The 22,966-nt window shown below is 41.1% G+C and overlaps 1 protein-coding gene across 1 annotated transcript in view; it reads right to left on the reverse strand.

Annotated features, from left to right (window-relative positions):
• grin3bb (glutamate receptor, ionotropic, N-methyl-D-aspartate 3Bb) overlaps positions 1 to 21,376 on the reverse strand; it is a 61,507-nt gene extending 40,131 nt beyond the window's left edge. Inside the window, exon 1 of the mRNA XM_038297191.1 lies at positions 20,568 to 21,376. Coding sequence (XP_038153119.1) covers positions 20,568 to 21,065 — 498 coding nt within the window. The 5' untranslated portion in view covers positions 21,066 to 21,376. The remainder of the gene's footprint in view (positions 1 to 20,567) is intronic.
• Positions 21,377 to 22,966: the final 1,590 nt, after the last annotated feature.

Genomic DNA, 22,966 nt, shown 5'->3' on the forward strand with positions numbered 1-22,966 from the left:
GATTTAGACCCTGTCTTTTTCTGGATATCCCTGCTCTGCCTTGCCCTTGTCAGATTCTCATTTGGCTTTAGTATTCTGGACATGGACCTATCGATCTGTGCTTTGGACCTCGCTCTTTTTGCCCAGACCTCTGGTTATTTCTCTCCCCCTCTTTTATGTATCACCCTTGCATTGATATCAGACTCCTCTTTTGCTTCAGTCCTGTTCCCTTTCTTCAAGTAATGTGTCCCTCCTCTTGTGATATTTTCGTCACTGTCAGGACCCAGATATAGCCCCAGTACTACTTGTCGGCTCCATCCAATGCACCTTCCTCGACTCAAAAAAACTTTTTCCACAGTCTGCAACATGTTCATTACCCTTTCGGTGGTTTCTGTGTAGTTTCCTGGCTGTTTCCTGTCTTCCACCAAAACCTGTTGAAGGGCTTCGTGTGCAACTTAACTTCTGAGTTATGTGTTCTTGGCATTATATTCTCAGAAATGCCACTGAATAATTTCTAGATGGGGGAAATATGTAGACAAAGAAGGATTATACAAATGAATACTAACTACTATATACAAAATACAAAAATCTACTTATCACGATCAAAAGATTTTTTTGCCTAACTTATACCGGCATAGAATGTTACTAAGCCACGTTAATAAGCTCTGCCATGTTATCTGGATGAAGAAGAAACAAGCTTTGAACCCCTTTGAAACACACAGAGAAACATAAAAACATATAAAACTGAGCAGGTCTAAGGTGACCTGGCTTCAGTCTGACAGACAAACCTGAGCAGATTGTCTCACACATGCATTTTTACAGTTATACTTATGGGGACTTTACATTGACTTCCATTCCTTTTCCTTTCTTAAGCCTAATCCAGATCCTAACCTCTGGAACAAAACAACAACTTGAGCAGGGAACCAAGATGGATCTGTAACCAAAAATGGATCAAAACCTCACCCAACAGGCCATCCCTAAACTGGAAAAATAGGGAAATACCCTGCTATCCTTGAAAACCCTAAAAAGTCAGGGCGAATAAAAGGTTAAAACAAAATAGTCTATTTAGCCAAACTTTTGTCTCTTTCTTGATGTATTATTTTATCAGCTTGTTGGAAACTTAATGACACAACTCCCCCTGCTGGCACTGCAGCCACCAACATCCCTCACAGCACCAAGTGATGCTCTCAACAACAAGACTTTGGATTCAAACGAGGGTAGTGGCCTCCTCTATTCAACCTTCCATTTTAATCAGTACCTTTATTTTAGATCCTGACCCTAAAAGCAGAATTTGACTAATATAACCTTGTCCAAACCTATTTTCCTAAAACGATCAACTCAGGAGATTCATCTACTTTTTCTACCCGGGGTTCTAATTTTAGGGTTTAATCCCCAGTATATAATTCCCCAAACGACCTTTTTCTAAGCGTACCCAACTAGAAATGACAGCTGCTCTCATCCTAAATCCAAACTCAAGGTTCATAAAACATTTTCCAGATTGCTTTTCACCAAAGGTTACAGCTACAGACACATCAGCTCAGTTAACTAGTGGACTAAATTTTTACCCAGCAACACAAATGTACCAAATTTAAGCCACAGAGCTGCCTCAGTAGTAGCCAACCCGAATTGGCTTCCCCTTATCACACTATTCACCTTCCCTGTCTTTCTTTAGTCAAATCCTTACTCCTATTCACCTGCTAAGCTAAGCACATAACAAGCACAGCCCAATGCTGACTATGCACAAGCCTTATCACACACACCCCCTGGACCAGGCTTAGCCTGGACCACTGCGCCTCATTCAGCACTTCTCAAACAAAAAGGATATCTCCAATGGCCATTTACTCTCCATAAAGATGGATCCCAGTTTGGATTTGGTCTTTAGTTGGGTGTGTTCGCATTTGACCTTCACAATGAGCTTCATAAAGCTATCAAACAGCAAGGGGAGTTAAAGGCCCAAGTGACTCCACTAATTCCTAAACTTTAGCTAGCTCCTTTATTTTATTTCTTTGATTACTGGACAGACTGATCCAGATGTGTCTGACCTCAGTAACCATGACACCATTGTCCAGACACACCTCTGTTAATCGGGATGTTCAGTAATAAAAGACAGGAAACAATGGAGCTGGTTGAATTTCAATTAATAGTGGTGTAAAGTCAAATTTTGCTGACTGCCCATCAGCTCATTGTCACTATGCCCCACCGTGCGGAGGGAGTGTAAATGCTCCCACTGACTACAATGGCTGTGTATTTTGGAGATGAATAGAGTGGAATGCAAAAGGATGCAATGTAATTTTGGAGTAACTACTTTAGTCGATTTGTAGCACTAATCAATACTCCTGTGAGGAAATCCACACTTCAACCAGATGAAAAAGGCACCAAGAGTTAAAACAGCAAACGTTCCAAGGATGGTGAGAAGACTCAATACAAGAAAAGCGGTGGCCCATTGACAACAGACACCCATGCTGTCATCCTATTCTGTTTCAAGACTGCAGCCATCATACCAGCACCGAGAAAACTCACAATCTCATCACTTAGCGGTTCAATGAAGTGCTTCAAGAGGCTGATGAAGGTGAATTGGGCATACTGTTTAGCCCACGGAGGACTACCTCCCCAAACTCTGACAACCAGTACATACCTAACCCTGACCCAGACCTAAACCCATTTCACTCCTTGTCCTAAAGCTAACCTCTTATTTAGTCTCTCTTCTGCTCTCTGATTGAATGGTTCTACCACATATTGAAGCACACACAAACACACCACTAGACAACATTCAATCTTGCTGTATGTAGAGAGGACCATGTGTTCACCCCCATCGATTTTCAAAACTTCTAACCCTAAAAATAACCCTAAAACTAACCATTACCAGTCCGTACCTCAACATCTTCAGGATTAACAGATTAATGTCTTAGCAGGATTTCGAAAAACAAATTCATACATTCATCTTTAATGGATTTGATCACTGCAGCGATGTCTTGCAATGTTTGCCTGAGAAGTGGATCAGATAGTTGCAGCTGATCCAGAATGCTGCTGCACGAGTCCTTACTAAAACAAAGAAAGTAGAGCACATCACCCAAGTGCTGAAATCGTTACAGTACCTGAGAGTATAATCAGAGAATGGACTTTAAATACTTCTGCTAGTCTATGAATAACTGAATGGCCTAGCTACAAAATACATTACAGACTTGTTGTCAGTGGATCAACCATCCAGACCTCTCAGGTCTTTTGGCTGTAATTTACTCTTTAGAATCAGAACCAAACATGCAGAAGCAGTGTTTACTTCTTATGCTCCACTAATCTGGACCAAACACACAGGAAATGTAAAAGTGCAGAAATTCTCAGCTCCTTTAAATTAGAAATAGTATTTGTTTAGAATGGCCTTTTACTGTGCTATCTAAACATTACTAAGGTTTACAGTCAAACCTTTGTTAAATTTTCTTAATCATTTTTACCTTTGTTTTATTTTTATCAATAACTGTATTTTTTCGTATATATACTCCACCTACTTTAACGTTTCCTTTATTCTTTTAGATATTAGTGTTAGCTCTATGCCACACTAATGTGCTTTCCTTTCCTCCCCCCCATATACAGTATTTTGAAATGTCACTAAAATGTGTTATATAAATAAACTTGCCCTGCTTAACCCTAATCTTAGTCCTAAACCTAACTGTTTGCAAAAGGAAAAGACCAGATTTTTTTCACTTTGATTGTGAAATCAGAAAAAAATGGTCCTCACTTTGATGCCAAATCAGGAACACACAAACCCACACACACGTGCACGCTGTAGACACTGCTGAGGTCGATAATGACATCTTTTCTCTCTAAGAAACGCCCCCTCCCTCTCTGAAAATATTAATCTTTCCATTAGGAAACCTTCATCACTAGCGGGCAGAGAAGCGTCCAGCAGAGCTTCAAAGCTCATTGATCCTCAAATGAAAAATAAATAAATAAATAAATAAAGAAGGGACAGTTTCTCATTTCACTCTCGTTCTACTTCCTCCTGTGAAGCTTCTCTGGTTCTGAAGTTACAGCAGATAATCAGCTTACAGCTAGTGGCTGTCCTGCAGGGGGCGCAAGCTTTTGCTTGACAGGAACCTGCTGATATCTGATTTTCTCAGAAAAAACACAACTAGCAGCTTCTGACCTTCAACATGTCCACACCAAAGTGCAACCCCTTTCTGAAATGGACACACAATGCCACCTCCATGTCAAAGAACAACCAACATCAGCAGGAGGAAGTTCTGGTTCCTTTCAAGACAGAGTAAGCTCTAAAACAATATCCCAAGATTTAAACATCTCCCACAGCTCTTTTCAATCCATCATCTGAGCAATGGAGAGAGGAGGGACCAACTGCTGACCTAACAACAGAAGAGATCTCCACTGCTTTAATCTTGAAGACATTAATAAAAGGAAATAGAAGAAGTCTTTAGTCTTGTTAAGAAGCTATGTTGGGAAGACAGCAAAGGTGAAAGAACATGCTTTGGTCAGAGGGAACCAAAACTGTGCTAGATGCCAGCACTAAGTGTAGATGATTTCTATGACAGTTCACCAGCCTCAACACAGTACCACAATGGTGGCTGCATCATGCTGTGGAATGTTTTATCAATAGGAACTGGAAGAAACCTGTGTTTAAAGTCCCAGATGAGCTGATCCGGTGTCTGGCTACATGTCTCAGATCCACCTGAAGCAACCAGCTGCCCACTGTCACCACATGCTTGCAGATAAAGTGGGATTACTGCTTCAATGATGGACTTCTTGCATAGAAGATGTTTCACCATCCTGATTCTTTAGATGATGCTAAATCTTGCTGTGTGAGTGGACTTCATTAGACCTATTTAATCAAGCTTTAGTTCTGGTTCTGTTTTGGATTTGTGTTTCTTGCAAAGTCTTTGTAGATATTAACTGTGACAGTGACTCCATACATAAACTGAACTGAGGTGATGAGGCACGGCTGGTGGCTCTGAGGCAGAGGAGAGATCTAGCTGAGTGGAGTCGGTTCTTTAAGACCAACAGAACTCTGAAGAAGCTTCAGTTAAGCGGGAATCCAGCAAGTCTGGGTTTTCTCTGGCTGCTGGGAAAGTCTGGGGACTAAAAACGAGGCCTTTGTTGTCAGGTTTTTAATCAGCTGGGTTCTGCTCTGGGATGGCAGATGGAAATGAGCCTGATGCTTCATCTGGTCCCAGTCGCCTCCTCTTGTGTTGATCTGGTTTCCCTCCGGTCCGTGTTCTCTAACAAAACACAGCATTAACTGTTTCTTTCTGTTACATCAGAGCTGCTTGCTTGGTTCCTCAGAGAAACACAGATTAGTTGGTTTCAATTCTGCAGCAGTTTTTTTTATCCATCAGCGCCATAGCTCTCTGCCTCCTGTTGTTGTTCAGGGTGAGCTGAAGACGTGAAATCTTTCACAAATGTCTATTTAACGTTCAGAGTGTCTTTGATCAGAGGAGGATTATCCTGCTGTCATTCTCCTGTCGTTCTGTCAGCACCGCTCTCCACCTTTGATGGAGTCCCACACAGAGGCTCTGCTCTATGCAAAAATACATTACTTCTCTTAACTGGATGGAACCAGAACCCACAACCACAGACCTAGAGGTTCTGTTTCGATACGTTAGATTACAAAGTAAAGACATGATCCAGTGTCCTGAGATGAATCCGGCTTTAGAACATCCAGGTAACACTGTGTGAGGACAAGGAGCAAAACTCCTACAACCAGGATGAGAGTCATGGAAACTATGATCAATGATGATGGAAAACTATGTGGGAACCTGGGATGAAGGGAACTATAATGACTGAACCTCCTATGATGAAAAGAATTATAGTGAATCAACCTATGAAGAAGGGAACTATGGTGATAAAACATATGATGAAAGTAATTATTTTGATAGAACCTTATAAAGAAAGCAATATAGTAATGGAACCAATGAAAGAAACATTGATGATTAAACCCCAGATAAAGAAAACAGAAGGCATAGAGGAAAAGGATGGAATACAGGCCCCAGCAGAAAAATATCAGAGATGTGTGGTGAGAAATGAAGACGATCAAAAACTTCAAGCAGAAGGATGATCAGACAGATGGAAGTCTGGACAGAGCCAATGAACTGAATCTATTCTTCAACAGGTTCAGTTTAGGATCAAGCTCAAGCTTTCTCTCCTGCCCACAGTCAGATAAACACCCAGCCCTCTTCTGCCATTGACTGTACTGCTTGTATTAGGTTATTAAACCAGAAAATGGTGCTGCACCCTCCACTTTTAACCTGTCTGTCTGAAGTCAAGTAAAGAGGCAGCTGGATAGACTGAATCATAAGTCACCAGGTCCTGATGGTGACAGCGCCAAAGTCCTGAAGGCTTGTGTAGAGTAGCTTTGTGGGATTCTACAGCACCTCTTTACACTTAAGTCTGACCCTCGAGACAGTTCCATGGGTGGAAGAGCTTCTGCGTTGTTCCATTGCCAAACAAGACTGAGCAAACAGTCATCAGTGACTATAGACCTGTTGCCCTGATATCCCACATCATGAAGGTCCTAGAGCGACTTCTGTTTCTTCACCTCAACAAGCAAACAAACAGCTATCAGGACCCCCTGCAGTTTGCTTATCGCCATGGTGTTGGAGATGAATGCCTAAATGCCTACTTTTCTTTGATTCTCCAGTGTACTTAACACAATTCAGCCTGACTTACTTTGTGAGAAACTTCAGAAGACTCCTGTGGGGGCATTAATAATCACCTGGATCAAAGACCACCTGACAAACAGACCACAGTTTGTTAGACTGAAGCATCAAATGTCTAATCAAGAAGTCATTATTACAGGAGGACCACAGCGTGGACGACAGCGGACGGTACTCTACATGAATTTTTACTCTGTACACATCTGACTTCCAGTAACAGACGGAGCCCTGTCATCTGCAGAAATACTCAGATGACTCTGAAATCATTGGGTGCATCAAAGATGGATCAGAAGCTGGGTACAGAGAGCTGGTGAACCATTTTGTGGCATGGTGTGGAAACAATCATCTGATCCTGAATGTCAACAAAACAGTGAAGATGAATGTAGATTTCAGAAGAAACAGGAATAAATTGAAACCTATTGACATCATGGTAGAAAAAGTGGAGATGACTGAGGAGTATAAATACCTTTGTGTTAGACAACAAACTAGACTGGAGACACAACTGGGAAGCCGTCTACAAGACCAGGCAGTGCAGATTGTACTTCCTTAGGTAGCACAGGTCCTTCTGCATTTGCAGCATGATGCTACATATCTTCTATAAGTCTGTTATGGAGAGTCTGATCTCTTCTTCCATCATCTGCTGGGGTAACAGTTGTAGAGCTAATGCCTTAAAAATCTCAACAAGATAATTAAGAAGGCCAGCTCTGTTCTAGGAACTCCTCTAGAATCTCTGGAGATTATTTCACAAAGAAGAATTCTTGATAAAGTGAAGAAAATCACGGACAACAGTGAACATCCTCTTTCAGAAGATTTTTAAACAACAACAGAGTGTCTTCAGTAGGAGGCTTTGCCAGATCAGGTGCAAGACAGTCAACTACAGAAGTTCCTTCCTGCCTGCAAATATCAACACCAAACACCTGTTGATAAAAAAAAATAAGATATGATTTACTGCAAAATTTAATTTCCCTTTGGGGTTAATAAAGTATTTTTGAATTGAATTGATTTAGAAGGAGGAGAACTCTGGTAGAGGGAATATAGGATGAGAGGATGGACAGAAATAGGGATCATAGGGAAGCATTTTGTCCATTTTTATTGGTCTTTATCAGCCTTTCAGAAATCTCAGTCGTGGTTATCATCAGGTCTCCATTAGTTATAGCAGTCATATATGGGCTTAGCAGCTCAGCTAGAGTCAGAACTTACTAAACAGACCAGAACAAACCTTACAGTCAACTGGTAGCGAACTGTTCGTTCTAAAAGGTAGTCCTGATAGTAGGAAAACAAACCTGGCATGGTAGGTTATGGCCGTCCACAAATTAGAGAACTGCAGAAAGACACCGACCCAGCATGTTGCTAGAATCAAAGAAAGATGAAAGGGGAGAAAGAAACCCCTGTACCCAAAAAAAGATAATCCTCCTGACCTGAAGGCTGGGGTCTATTTATTCAAATGATTTCAGATCTAAAGTAATAAGGAGGATGTTTAATTTAACAGTCCAGACCACTGAATGAATGACACAAAGATGTCGCTTGATAACTCAAAGCTACATATAAAAGTCTCATGAAAGATTTCAGCTTTGAATCAAATTGAAAAATAAAAACCTTTATTTTAGGTTCTTCAGTTTGTAAATGATTGAAGGATCAAAACAAACTCCAAAAGAACTAAAAGGGATCGACTTGCTTTAACGTCTTGGACTTTTTAAAGTATAAATAATCTCATTAAGGGGAAGAAAATTTGCGGTTCTTTTTGGTCTAGCTCATGGAGACACATTTAAAAGAGAAATAACATTTAGAGCCTGAGGTATGAATAGACTAGGGATTTGGCAGCTCCTCCTTTTTCCCTTCCTGTAGGAAGGGGAAAAGGAGGAGCTGCCAAACTTTTGAAAAACCTGCAAGCTTTTACAATTTTAATAGGGGAGATTTTAGTTGTTTTTTTGGACCAAATGCTAGAAAGGCAACGTACAGAGGTTCTGAAGGAATTAAGCTTAGTAGATGTTTTGAGTGTCTGTCATCTCAGAGGAACAGAATTTACATTAATGTCATGATTCCATGGGACATATCCCGGATTCGATTTCTTTATTATCTCAAAAAAAAAAGACCAATCAGGAAAATGGATGTAGTAATATTGAGCCTATTAAGTCAGACCACAGCAACACCGCAATTAAATTAGCCGTAAGACTACAACACTGCTTTAAGTATTGGAGACTGAATGTTTCATTACTGACGAGTCCTTCGACACGCCGAGAATTGCAAAAGGATCTGAATGAATATTTTACTCCAAGTAAAGGCAAAGATGCACCCCCTTCCCCAGTGTGGGATGCTGCAAAGGCAGCGCTGAAATGATTTTTCCACTATAGAAAAACAACAAAGGCTAATGGAAAAAGAGAAGCTAGAAAGGATAAATTACAGAAACGGCTTATGCCATCAGAAGATTAGCAAAAAATTTGTTTTCCGGAAGGAAGCTAAATCAAAGCTTGACAAATTGCTCACCTATGAGGCAGAAAGCACACTCAGGTTTACTGGAAGAAATATCATAAACATGGCAGCATAGCCGGCATTCTCCTAAACCTCCACCTTTGTAAAGTGCAATAGTTATACCACGAATAAGACATCCTGTTACCAGCCAGGTTATACAACAACCAAAAGCGAATACTAATGCCTGTGAAGCACACTGTAACTCTGCTAAAGCAGGGAAAAGTCAATTTTTTTAAAGAATCTCTAGCATGCCCAAATGGCGAGTGAGGAGCAGATGAGCTGATTAGGCTTATTGCAGGAACTGAGAAACAAGAAACCAAGCAGAAAATTATAAATTGACAGGAAATTATGTTTTCTTAGCCAGCATTAAAATGATCTGGATGGACTGGGTGCATCTCCAACAACCTCAGTATGCATGTAGGGGAACATTTGATAAATGGGTTTCTTTATTTTATCAGGAGCTTAAATCTAGAGTTAGAGCTAATGGCAGCTGCTCAGATATTTTTAAATATCTGACAAGGCAGGGAGATATATTGTCCCCCAGTCATATTTGTTCTCAGTCTGGAACCCCTGGTAGAAAGTTTGAGGGTCACCTGGGATAAAGGAGGGGGGTACCACCCACAAGACAGCACAAGTTGCTGATGACATGTTATTATGCAGAAGCTTATGTCTTTAGTTCCTGCTCTCTTGGAGTTCTTCAACCATATGGATGAATTTCAGGAAGGAATATAGTGCCAATTAACAAGGCAAGATTTCTATCTAGCATATTGCATAGAGTCATTGACTTGCAAAGGGGAATTTTTCCATGTAGTGACAGCTGACAGTTGCTTGCATTATGTCATAGAGTTTGGACAGAGGTTGACACACAAAAGGAACACTACTCCTTTCATATAATACTTTATATTATCGAGAAGGTAGTTCTAAACTAGCTCTGTATATGCATTTGTATAACAAAGAAATAGTTAAGCAGTAGTGATGAGACTCACAGTTCTGTTAAGTGAACTGAACCACTAAAAGCCGTTCCTTAAAATAATTTGTTCAAAATATTTATCAAACAAACATGACTATAGTTTTACTTTCATATTTAAAACTGGCAACAATCAAGGCTTTTGTCACATTTCTTGTGCTACAGTATTTACAGAGTTTTGGCTGCATTTTCTGCACATTTCATTTGTAAGTATGAAATTAGCATGGCTTTAGTGACATTACGTGTGCTAATCATGATACTTTAACACCCTTTAATGTCCCTTAACAGTTCAAATTTTGGAGAATTTCAATTCAGCTTAGTTTATCTATATACTGCAATTTCACATCATACCATCTCAAAACAATTTACAGACAATACAGTCAGATCATACAGTAAGATGTTTGTGACACTACAGGAATTCCTCACACCAAGCATGCATGTAGCGACAGTAGGGAAGAAAAGCTCCCTTTTAACAGGAAGAAACCCCCAGGAGAACCAGGCTATCTGCAGAGAGCGACATGTGATGTTACTGCCGTTAAATATGTGACTTTTCTGCAGGTAAACTTGTGACATCTGTGCAGGTAAACGTGATTTCACCGCAGGTAAATATGTGACATCTCTGCAGGTAAACATGTGATGTCAATGAAGGTAAATATGTGAAACGTGATGTCACCGCAGGTAAATATGTGACATCATCGCAGGTAAATATGTGATTTCACCGTAGGTAAATATGTGATATCTCTGCAGGTAAACATTTGATGTCACTGCAGGTAAATATTTGAAACATGTGATGTCACTGCAGGTAAATATGTAACATCATCGCAGGTAAATATGTGATTTCACCATAGGTAAATATGTGACATCTCTGCAGGTAAATATGTGACGTCACTGCAGGTAAACATGTGATGTCACTGCAGGTAAATATGTAACATCATCGCAGGTAAATATGTGATTTCACCATAGGTAAATATGTGACATCTCTGCAGGTAAATATGTGACGTCACTGCAGGTAAACATGTGATGTCACTGCAGGTAAATATGTAACATCATCGCAGGTAAATATGTGATTTCACCATAGGTAAATATGTGACATCTCTGCAGGTAAATATGTGACGTCACTGCAGGTAAACATGTGATGTCACTGCAGGTAAATATGTAACATCATCGCAGGTAAATATGTGATTTCACCATAGGTAAATATGTGACATCTCTGCAGGTAAATATGTGACGTCACTGCAGGGAAAACATGTGATGTCACTGCAGGTAAATATGTGAAACATGTGATGTCACTGCAGGTAAATATGTAACATCATCGCAGGTATATATGTGATTTCACCGTAGGTAAATATGTGACATCTCTGCAGGTTAACATTTTATGTCACTGCAGGTAAATATGTGACGTCACCGCAGGTGAACATGTGATGTCTCTGCAGGTAAATATGTGAAAAATGTGATGTCACTGCAGGTAAATATGTGACATCACTGCAGGTAAACGCGTGGAATCAGCGCAGGGAAACCTGACGTTTATCGCAGGTAAACATATGACGTCACTGTAGGCAAATATTTGATTTCACCACAGGTAAATATGTGTCATCAAAGCAAGTAGATATGTAATGTCACTGCTGGTAAATATGCAACATCTCTGCAGGTAGACATGTAACATAACTGTAGGTAAATAGGTAATATCACTGCAGGAACAAATCTAAAATCACCAAAGGTAGATATGTGACATAAAAGCAGGTGAATACATTATGTCACTGCAGGTAAAGACAACGCCACATGTTAACATGAGAGATTGCAGGAGGTGAATATGTGAAGTTGCCACACATAATCATGTCATATTACCACAGGTAAACATGTAGCAGCACCTCACCATACGTGTAATGTCACCTCAGGTAAATATGTGACATCACTTGAAAACATAGGACATCAACAGAGGTAAACATTGCTAGTGACTGCAGGTAAACATTTGACTTCATGGAAAGTAAATATATGTTACAGCAGTAAATGTGAAATCACCACAGGTAAAGGTGTGACAGCACTGCAGGTGAATATGTAACGTCACAACAGGTAAATATATGACAGCAGAACAGTACAGGTAAAAATATATTAAATTACCACAGGTAAAAATGTGACATCACAGCAGGTCATTGTGTGACATCATAGCAGGTATAAGTGTGGGGTGACTTCCACTAAACAGGAATATTAGCAGACAAACAGAGCTTTTTGTCTAAAGGTCTGCAGTAACGGTAAAAACCATGCAGCAATTCTCATATCAACGAGGGCAGAAACAGTTTGAAATTGAGGAAGCTTGTTATTAAACTGAGTTTGTTATTCAGAGAGTTTCAGATCCTGCAGGAATAAAAGAATCTCTCCTGCTTCATTTCCAGCTGGAATCTGAAGGTTTTAGATGTTTTATCTGCTGTGAATGTTTAACTCTGACGTCTGAGTGCCTCTAGGCAGCTCAGGGTGCAAACTCTCCATGCACACTCATTCTGTGTGCACACTGATAGTGCATGCTTACCCCGCACACGCGCTCACTCACACTGTCTGTCTTTGTAAGTGTGTGTGTGTGTGCAGTAATAGTCTCAAAATGACGCAGAAAGGGACTGAATTTATTACAAACTCTATCACCTTGTATCATCAATATGTTGAGGTCCTCTGTGGGTGTGTGTCTATGTGTGTGTTGGGTCTGCTTGTGTTTAATAATCTCCAGCTGGTCTGGGATCAGTCTGATGTGATCAGCTGTGTTTTTATCAGGCAAATTGTCAGCAGCTAATTATGTGCTCGTTAAGTCTGCTAACGAGGGATTTCTAACGAGATATTGGACTCCGCTCAACAGCAGACTGTCACACATGTGGGCCAGAGGTCTGGTTTCCGTCACGGAGCAGCATTCAGGGAGGTCAAAGAGGACTTAAAGAAGGTTTGTGGAGAAACTTCTGTTGGGTTCAGCTGGATTCTGCTCACTGAAGCAGAGGACCTAAGCAGACAGCTGTAGGTTCTGATAGCAGCATGCAGAGGGGGAACCAAATGGCTGAGTTGTAGACAATGACGGTGTGCAGAAAGCAGATTAGAGACAGTAGTAAATGAGTCAGAACCTGCTGTATTCTGTCTCTGACAGCTGGTTCCTGTGACTTCGGCTCCTCTGCCTGAATGGTTCCGGTTAGGTGTAAAGGTTCTGGACCAAGTGTTCTGCTGTTGTTCCGCTAAGCATGCTCAACTCTGACAGGCTGACGAAGGTTAAATGTGAAAGTGTTAACCCCATTAATCTTGTTTAGCCAGATTAATCCCGGTTTAATAATAATAATCCCAGTTTAACCAGATTAATCCAGAGTTTCAACATGCCGTCTGACACTTCCGGTCCCTCGGCTCTGTCAGAAGGATTTTCTCTCGGCATGTGTGGGATTCTCTCAGGTGAAATTAATCTGGAGGTCAAACAAAGAGATGAGCGAAGCATGCTGGGAAAATAATCTGCCGCAGCTCGTCTTCAGAAGTCGACAGCCGAGGTTCATCGAACCTGTCCAGCACCTTAATCAGCAAACTGATGGCTGCTCCTTTATTAGGAAGATGCACACTCCTCAGATGGGTGCAGGTCCAGCAAGAGACAAGATTATGGAATAATAAACTCATTGTATCTTCCTCTGAGTTTATAATTCTGTAAATCTGTGCGGCTGAGGTGTTGCAGTTCCCATAGTACAGCTCGTTTCTGTTTCTATAAATCCTGCTGAAGTGGATGTGCAAACACGCCATCCTGTATGGAGATGGTTGTGATGTTCTGATCGGTTTCTCAGAGAAGGGCTTTGGTCCAGAAGTCAAGTGGTTTTATAAAACTGGAGTAGAATTAAATTGCTCCTTTACATTCTGATTTTAGTTGATTTGGTCTGATCCAGTTCCGTTTCGGGTTATATCACCAAGAACACTGCAAAAACAATCTAGAAAGTAGTATAAATTTCTTAAATTAAGTTTATTTACCCTTAATTTGAACAAATAAATAAGATGATTTGCCAGTGGAATTAGTTTTTTACCCTTGAAATAATATAATTAGATAACAATAACTTGAAATAAGACAATGCAACTGTTTTTTTTTTCTTACGGTATTTTAAATGTAAACTTTCTTGTTCCATCAGCAAAGTGTCTCACTTACCTCCTCAATTCAAGAAAAAATGCACTTATTTTATGAAAAAATTATTTATTTAGATTTGCATTTTTTGCAGTGAAGGGATTTTGTCTGTGATCTGAATCAGATTTTTATGGTTTAGTGCTTTGTTCCTCAGTGACTGATGTTTTTAAACAGAACTGAAAACAGAACCTAAACCTATGAATCAGAAAATCACAGAACCAGTTTGGTGTCGATTTAACAACACTAGCACAGAACGATCAGAACCACCAACCCAGCAAATCCGCCCACAATTTATCGTGTGTTTTACCCTGTTTAAAGAGCCAGGCAACTGGTCCAAGTCAACGTTCTGGCTGAGGTCCAGGTTCTGCTGCTGCTCAGACACCTGTGTGAGTGGGCTGAGCAGCATGAAGGACACGATTAAAGAACAAGGAGCAGCTGTGAAATCCTCTAGGAGCTTTAATGAGATTGTTCCCAGCGAGGAAATGAAAATCCCTGCAGAGTTAATCCCATCACCACACTCAGACTTTTACTCTGAAAACCTCCACAGGAAGTGCAGCACCCCCCACAAACACAATACTGTTTAAATCTGAAGTTCTGACTCGGTTCCAACATGTTCTGAAAGCGGGTAACAAACAGCTTTGATGGAACAGCTTGAGGTTTACAGTGAAGAGGATCCAGTGATTCATTAAGCGAATATTAATATCAGAAAAAGAGAAGCTGAGTTCTCTCCAAATCGGCCTGACTCCAAAAGAGTAAAAAGTAATTGCCCCCTAAGCCCAATAAGTAATTGTTCTTCCCTATGCAGCTACAGATGATGACTATGTGCACATCTGATTAACTAAATAAAATGAAATCTATACGTTTGGAGGGTTTTACAGCAGAAACGACGTGCGGATGGTCATTTCAGAGCAGTGTCATCAGATTTAGGTCCAGACTTTGACTAGACCAACATCTCTAACGGATGTGAGCTTTATGGAGAGCCAAAGTATAAACTGAAATATTTGTAAATGTAAATGTCTGATTAAATGAATAAATTAGGGAAATAGTTGCAATATTTTTTTTCACCTCATTTATGACTCAATAAAACAAATAACACACATATATAACATACCATTCAATTGTTAAGTGCATAATCATAATTACTACCTCACTGTCTCACTGAATTAAAAACTTCATTTGAAGTAGATTTAAAGTGATTTCATTATTAAATGTCATTTAAAAAGAATTAATTCGTTAAAAATGTATACAATTACTTTAGTCACATGTATAAATACATATAGACTGAAGTAATTTTCAATATTTTTGGGCGGGGAGGGTCATCAGACTGTTGAATTTTTACTTTTGGGGTCTCAAGCTGAAATGTTCTGGAACCTCTGCTTTAGATCATAGTTCTGCAGAGGAACCTAAATAATATTGAGCTTCATATCCCAAAGTGATTTTCTGCTAAAGAACAGAGTAAATGTTTTCCAACACATACAGCGAGGTCTCCAGGTCCAGTCTTAGTCCATCACTGAACCACCGCAATGTCTGACCCTAGATGTTCTGGTTCTGAAATGCTGTTTTGTATTTTTTATAGATGTAACGGGACCAACAACTTCTTAAAAGTTCCAGGGTTTATTTAGTTTTGTTTTACTCTTGTGGTTTTGTCTTTATTTTTTGTTTTATCAATAATCAAAGTTCTTAAAAGATAGTGTTGCCCCTAGCAACGCTGTCAACCACACCTAGTTTGCTCAGTCATCGTTGTTGTCCATCTGACACTCAACTTACACTAAAATGTTTCTTTTCTGCAAAGATAGGAGCTAAGACTCAGACTCTGCAGGTTTGTGAAGACTCAGATTTTTGTGAAGACAGGCCTTGATCTTTAATCAATCCCTGAGCTCTACTGGCTATACTTACCCGCCCTTTTCAAATTCAGGTCACTGATGTTAGCCCACAAAGTGCTCTGTGGAACGCCTCCCATTTATTAATAATTACTAATAGTTTCCCCAAGGCTTACATCTCCACTAAATCACTTGTGTTGCCTAGCAGCACCTAGTTTGGCCTCAAGACAATCTTTTCTCATGTGTCATTCCACAATGGTGGACTGGCCTACTGTGTGATCACAAAACAAGAAATCCTTGTTTATCTTCAGGAACTTTTGAGAAGAGCAGCTCGTACCAGTGCTTCCCTACTTACTCTACCAGTCTCACATTTCCTGTTCTTTTAATAAAAATATCAGCCAAAGCAGAAGCATAGAGTAGGAGGTAGATCTTTTGTCAGGCTCCTTTAATGTTTTAGTACCATTGCTACGTGATCATCCAAACAAGAATGTGTCCTGCAAAGACATTCACTTGATGCAATCAGCTCGTTTTCCTTATATTGAAAATGTTGAACCCAACTGACTGCATGATCCGACTTTTTTTTTTTAGATGACATGTTTTGAAAATTGGCTCTATGTAAATAAATTGATTTGAATTTTATTCAGTGAGGAAGATACCCTACTTTTAATACTAGGCTTAAAACTTTCTTTTTGATAAAACTCATAGTTAGATTGGCTCAGGTTATATTGAACCCTCTCTATGGTTATGCTGCTGTAGGCCTAAGCTGCTGGAGGACAAAAAAGACCGCTTTCCCTCTCTATGCTACATTCTTCCTCTACTCCTTAATTATTTGTACCTAAAGTTATTCCAGTGAAGGTATTAAATTAGTCTTCTTTCTTTGTGCTTTACCAATAGAGGGTGTTTGCATCTGTCTATCCAGACCCACCTGCTGATTTGTTAGAAGACGCCTGGAAACTAACCTTTCAGAAGATATTACAAACAGGAAGATCTGGTAAATATCTCTGTGCTTGCTGAACTTCTCATGTGGCACTTGTTTAAGTGTAAAAACACAGAACAGCAAGCAACAACCCTGAAACTGACACTGAGGCATAAATCATGTCTCCTGGTCCATCCAGTGTTCTGTCCTCGTTCGTCCTCAGCTGTCCACTCAACAGAAAGGTATTGTTGGCTCGGCAATGAGTGAATCGTTCAAACCAACAAAACATTTCAAGTTACTAAAAACTAATATAAAGCTAGCTTATATTTACTCAAGAAACTGCTGGACACAGAGAAATGCTGACAACAAATGACTTGCCAAGAAATACTTACATCAGAGGTCACAGATTAGTGGACCGGGGTCCTGATCCTGACCCACCTGCTGACTAATCCAGACCCAACCTGATTTGAAACCTTTATAAATTACTGCATGTTGTCCGACGACAGTGTCTAACTTCACTTGTGCCGCTTCTCCTGTCAATAGGTTGCACGTGAACCAAATTAGCCAATGAGCTGTCAGTCTGGGTTGCTGCTGCTGCTACTTTTAGACACAGCAGGCAAACCTGTGGCAAGCCAGGTGATGGCAAAGAAGGAGAAGACAATGAGACAAAGTGAAAGAAAGTGTGGACTGCTGGAAGAACTGCGGTGAACTGGTGAAAGAAAAGTGAAATGGTGTCCTCAAAAAAGGAGACCCTGCACATTTTGAGTATGTTTGGCTCAATCTGCTGCTGTGAAGCAGGATTCTCTACCATGAACATAATCAAAAATAAATATTAATCCAGGCTCACGAATGAGAACCTTGTCGCCATTCAAACCCAGGTTTAAAGCCTTGCAAGGCAGCATAAAGCCCACTGCTCTCATTAAGCCATGAAATAGAAAGGAAAAAAAAACAGTCAGTTCAGGTGTTTTATAAAATAAGTAAATCAAGAAATTGTCTAACTGAACGATTGTTGTTCTCTTAAAACACTTTTGATTTTAAAATGGAAAAATTTTCTAGTTTTTTTAATTTCAAAATTCAATGTATATGTACATATGTACATAGATGCATAAAAAACCCATTTTATTTCAGTGTTAAATTCTGTTTAAAGTAAGAGATTATAATTAAAAATGTCTCCAGACCTTTACTGGTTGTTGATTTTCTATATTCGGACCCCGCATTTTTAATTGGTTACCCCTGACTTACAGAAAGTGTTGCTAATTCACTAACTCCTGTAGTGCACGAATCGCAGAGTGATTTGTTCAGGGGTGTGGCAGTAATGGTTCTCTTTCTATTGTACCATACAAATAAGGCTGTAATTTATTTGTGGTGTGATTAGACTGTTTTATGACATGAACAATTTTAACACAAAGACAAAACATGCCCTGATTCATGCAGTATGCTGCTATTGAAAGTGATGCTGTTTTACTTAGATGTTATATCAATAAACTGAAATAGATGGATGTGACCTGGAATATAATACAGTGGTTTATAAATGAGACAATCTCAACATAATCCCGAAATAGATTCTTTCCATAAGTAATTGAAAAAAGTAATCTAAATTTACAACAGAGTCATATTCTTTCAGTTTTTCATCAGAGCCATCTGACTTCCAGTTTAATTGTCATCCACAGCTGCAGGACAAATATGCCCTCAACGAGAAGATGGCCCAAACATCATACAAATGAAGAAAAACATTGAAACTTTCATTCTGTTTAGAGATCGACTGTTTACTGTATGAATCATGTATCCTTCAGAGAGAACAAGGTATCCAAATATTCTACCAAAGAATAACTTAACTATTTCTTCTCTCCTCCCCCTTCTCCGAGGATGCAATATCTAATCGGCACATCGTCGTTAGTTCAGTCCAGTTCAAATCAAAACACAGCTTCTCCATCCTACAGATGGGTCTGGTTCTAATACTCCAAAACATCTCATCACCCTGACATTTAAACTAAATGTGAGTTTAATCCAGAGATTAAACCCAAACCTGGGAATAAACCTTCAACTTAGTCCAACTTCAGCAAATCCCCCACAGCAGCCACAGCTGGAACCACATCTGTAGGCAAAGGTCCAAAACGAGGAACGTTAAAGGAATAGTACACCCAAAACATGATTAGCCTTCATTTTCTACTCACCCCCATGCTGAACAACACTCTGGAGTACTTTTTTGATATCTCAAATGCATCTGGAGATCTGGGAGGCTTCTTGCTGTCTGCTGACATTCAAATAATGGAGGTCCATGGTGCCCGAGGCAGAAAGGTCCATAAAAGTCCACAAAAAACATGTCAATATTCCTCCATACTGCTCGTCCAATGTAATCCAAGTGTCCTGAGTGGGTAGCGTCCATAATTTACTCGAAACAAAGTCATTTAGAATGTTTTTAGAGCATGAACAGTAGTGTATAGGATTTCCTAAAAGCGCGTGCCTGCGCGTTCATGACGCTACGGAAGCCGGCAGACCAAACTAGATGAAAGTGCGCATTCAGCGTCTGCTCTGCCGATAATGGAAGCGTAGAAGAAGAAATGTGCTGTTTACCTGTGCAAAGAAAGAAACAACAAAAGAAAAATGTCTGAGGACTTCAGTGTTGAGGAAGAGCATGAGTTCTTTGCCGAGCTGAATGCGCACTTTCATCTGGTTTGGTCTGCCGCGATTTCCGTAGCGTCGTGAACTCGCAGGCGCTTTCAGGAAATCCTATACACTACTGTTTATGCTCTAAAAACATTCTAAATGACTTCGTTTCGAGTAAATTCTGGATGCTACCCACTCAGGACAATTGGAATACATTGGACGAACAGTATGGAGGAATATTGACACGTTTTTTGTGGACTTTTATGGACCTTTCTGCCTCGGGCACCATAGACCTCCATTATTTGAATGTCAGCAGACAGCAAGAAGCCTCCCAGATCTCCAGATGCATTTGAGATATCAAAAAAGTACTCCAGAGTGTTGTTCAGCATGGGGGTGAGTAGAAAATGAAGGCTAATCATGTTTTGGGTGTACTATTCCTTTAAGCTTGCAATGAAACATTTATAACATCTTAGATTTTATTAATCATCCAAACATGCTTTTTTAATCATCCTGGAATGTTTCCTCAGGGTGGAACCTTTACATATTTCTGTACATGCAAATGTTTTGCAAACACATAAATGACACAGAACCACAAATTAAAGGGAAGTCTGGTCGAATATCATTTGATGATTTCCTCCTCCCATTGGTCTGCAACATTTCTGAGTAAATCAGTTTGCAGTTTTTCTTAACTCACAGTGTTTGCAGTGTGTTTGCACCTTTCAGTCACTGTAGCTTTATCCTCCCCCCACAAAGTTCTGTTCTGACCTGTTCTGACCAGAGTCTCAGACCAGTCTCTTAAGAGTTCTGTCACATTTAGAGTTCTGATCAGGGTTCCTCTATTAAGGGTTCTGAACATAATTTGTCTTTCCCCCCTAAATCTTTCAGCACAGAGTGCGCCAGCGTGCAAGCAGCAGCCCGCGCCCCTCAGACAGAACCAGGTCAAGGTCAAATCTGGAAGAACCGAACCACAGCTGCCGGTGGGGCGGAACAGGTGGGCGTGCACGCGCACAGGTAAAAACAGGCTACTCACCTGCATGCGCAGTGGCTCCGCGTCCTCGATGACGCTGATGATTGGGACCTGTAGAACCGAAGCCAGCAGGTCCACCTGGAGGAGCTCCTCGCGGGTCTGTGGGAAAGCGAGCGCGGCAGACACTCCTTCCACCAACACGCGCTGACACGCGCACCGGATCAGAGACTCCGGGTCCGCCGCCGCCAGCTGCCGGGACACCAGATCCAGGCTCAGGTTGTAGGGCAGGAAGTTCACCCGCTCGGGGTCCGGGTCTCGGTCCCGATCCTTGTCCCGACTGAGAGCGGCAGCTGCCCGGTTCAACGCCGCCTGGACCTGGACGCGAGCGTCCCGCTGCGCCGGCAGGAGCGCACCGACGCGCACTGCGTGTCCGATCTGCGCCAGGAGGTGGCAAGGCTGTGGATGGAGGTGGCACTGTGGAACAAGAAGGAGCTGCAGGACGAGAAAGGTTCGGAGAGTTCGGGCAGTCCAGAACCACGAGTACAGGGAGGTGAAATACATCCTGCCGCGCTCTCAGCATCGCTCTGCCGCTCCTGCGCTCCTCTTGACGCTCCGGCGGAAAACAGACTGCCGCTCAGAGGAGGCGGGGAGGAGGGGGTGTGTTACCGGGAGATCCTGGGGAGAAGGAGAAGGAGGGGGGGTGATGCTGAAGGGGGAGACAGTGGAGGAGGGGGAGAGGAGGACCCAGAAATAAGGAGGTTTAAATAGGAAAACAGGGAGGAGGAAGGAGAGGAGATCAGAGTGAGAAGGAGGTGCCTTGGGGAGGATCAGCAGCTCTCTGAGGAGAAGTGAGGAGGAGATCAAAGAGGAGGAGGTGGAAGAGAAAACAGAGAGGAAGATCAAAGAGGACAGGACAGTGTGGAGGTGAGGGAGGTGAGGAGCAACAGCCTCTCCTTGAGGAGACAGTGTGTTTGTTTATTTGTTTATTTGTTGTTCAGATGTAGTTATTTTATGAGGAATGAAAACAAGCCAGAGATCAGATCAGACCTCCTGCTGATCCTGGACCTCCTGCTGATCCTGGACCTCCTGTTGATCCTGACATCCTGCTGATCCTGAACCTCCTGTTGATCCTGCACCTCCTGCTGATCCTAGACCTCCTCCATAGTTCATTGAGAAAAATCCTGTGAGTTTCGAAGGAGGATCAGGTTCCATTCGTCATCCTTAGAACATCACAGCTCAGAGCTTATGTAACTCGGACTCAGTAAATATTCTGTGTGATCCAAACCCGCCACAGAACAACTGGAACAGAACCATCGACATTAATTAGAAAATAAATCCACTGTTTGATCCTCAGCCCGTGAAGCCACGCTTCTTCACTTTATTTCCGCTGTGCAGCATCGGGTCAGCAGAAGTTCACTACAAACATAATCCTATTCTCTAGGAGCCCGGTTTGGTTCTGTTACTGCAGAAGAAATCGACTCACGTTGAGCTTTTTTCCCCTGAAGCTCAGAGTTTTGCCTCGGTTCTCCGCCTCTAGCAGATGCTGTTTCTACATCTAGGAAGCCATCCATCAGAAAGATACTGTTCACTCTGAAGGTCAGGATTGATCCGGTCAGGACGGCAGCTCCAGCTCCTGAGTGACTGTCTGCTGGTTCTGCTTGCTTCCTTTGTTATATTAAATCAGAGGGTTCTGCTGAGATGGAGCCTGGATGTTCTGAAGACACGTCTCAGCTGAAATGTGTGTGAGATAGAAGGCTCCTCTTTGGTCCTGTTCTGACCCAGTTTTATGGCAGAGTTGGCGACAGCAGCACCTGTTAAAAACCTGAACTGACTGTAAATCACCAACAGAACTGATTCACATCCACTGATACCCGGTTCAGTCCAAATCCATTTAAAAGGTTGTAAAAAAGTAACCCCCACCCTCCCCCGGATGTTTCTGATTTTTTATTTTTATTTTAGTTTTATATGAAACAATCCGCTTTAAAGAAAATTCATTCAGGGCCTTGGAGGGTTTAAGGTTAATGGATCCTTTTTGGCCGTCAGGGAATTTCTTTAATGTTCTTGAACTTCTTTAGATCCGTTCTGATGTTAGAAAGATAAAAACACAGAAGTCTTAACAATAAAGGCATGTTTCATTAAAACGTTCAGAAAGAGATCTGCATTTAATTCAAAGGACCAACAGAAGAAATGGTTCTTCAAAGGGTGGAGATGGTTCCACTCTGATGTGGGTTGGTATATTATCCCACAGCTTTGGGGTAGAAACAGAGAAGGCAATATATCTGAGAAATTTCTAAACTGGACTACAGAACATCAAAAGAATGTTTGACTGTAGTGTTCTTCCTCTGAATAATGTAATATAAGATGTTCTAGGGCTTCCTGGGATGCCTGGCCTGACTCATAGTGAGTCCTTCCACCTTAATCTAGGAACTAGGACTAGGAAAACTTGGCTTGAATCCCAGCCT

The sequence above is a fragment of the Cyprinodon tularosa genome, unplaced genomic scaffold (assembly GCF_016077235.1).
Source record: "Cyprinodon tularosa strain WSP-4 unplaced genomic scaffold, ASM1607723v1 ctg385, whole genome shotgun sequence".
NCBI classification, from domain to species: Eukaryota; Metazoa; Chordata; class Actinopteri; order Cyprinodontiformes; family Cyprinodontidae; genus Cyprinodon; species Cyprinodon tularosa.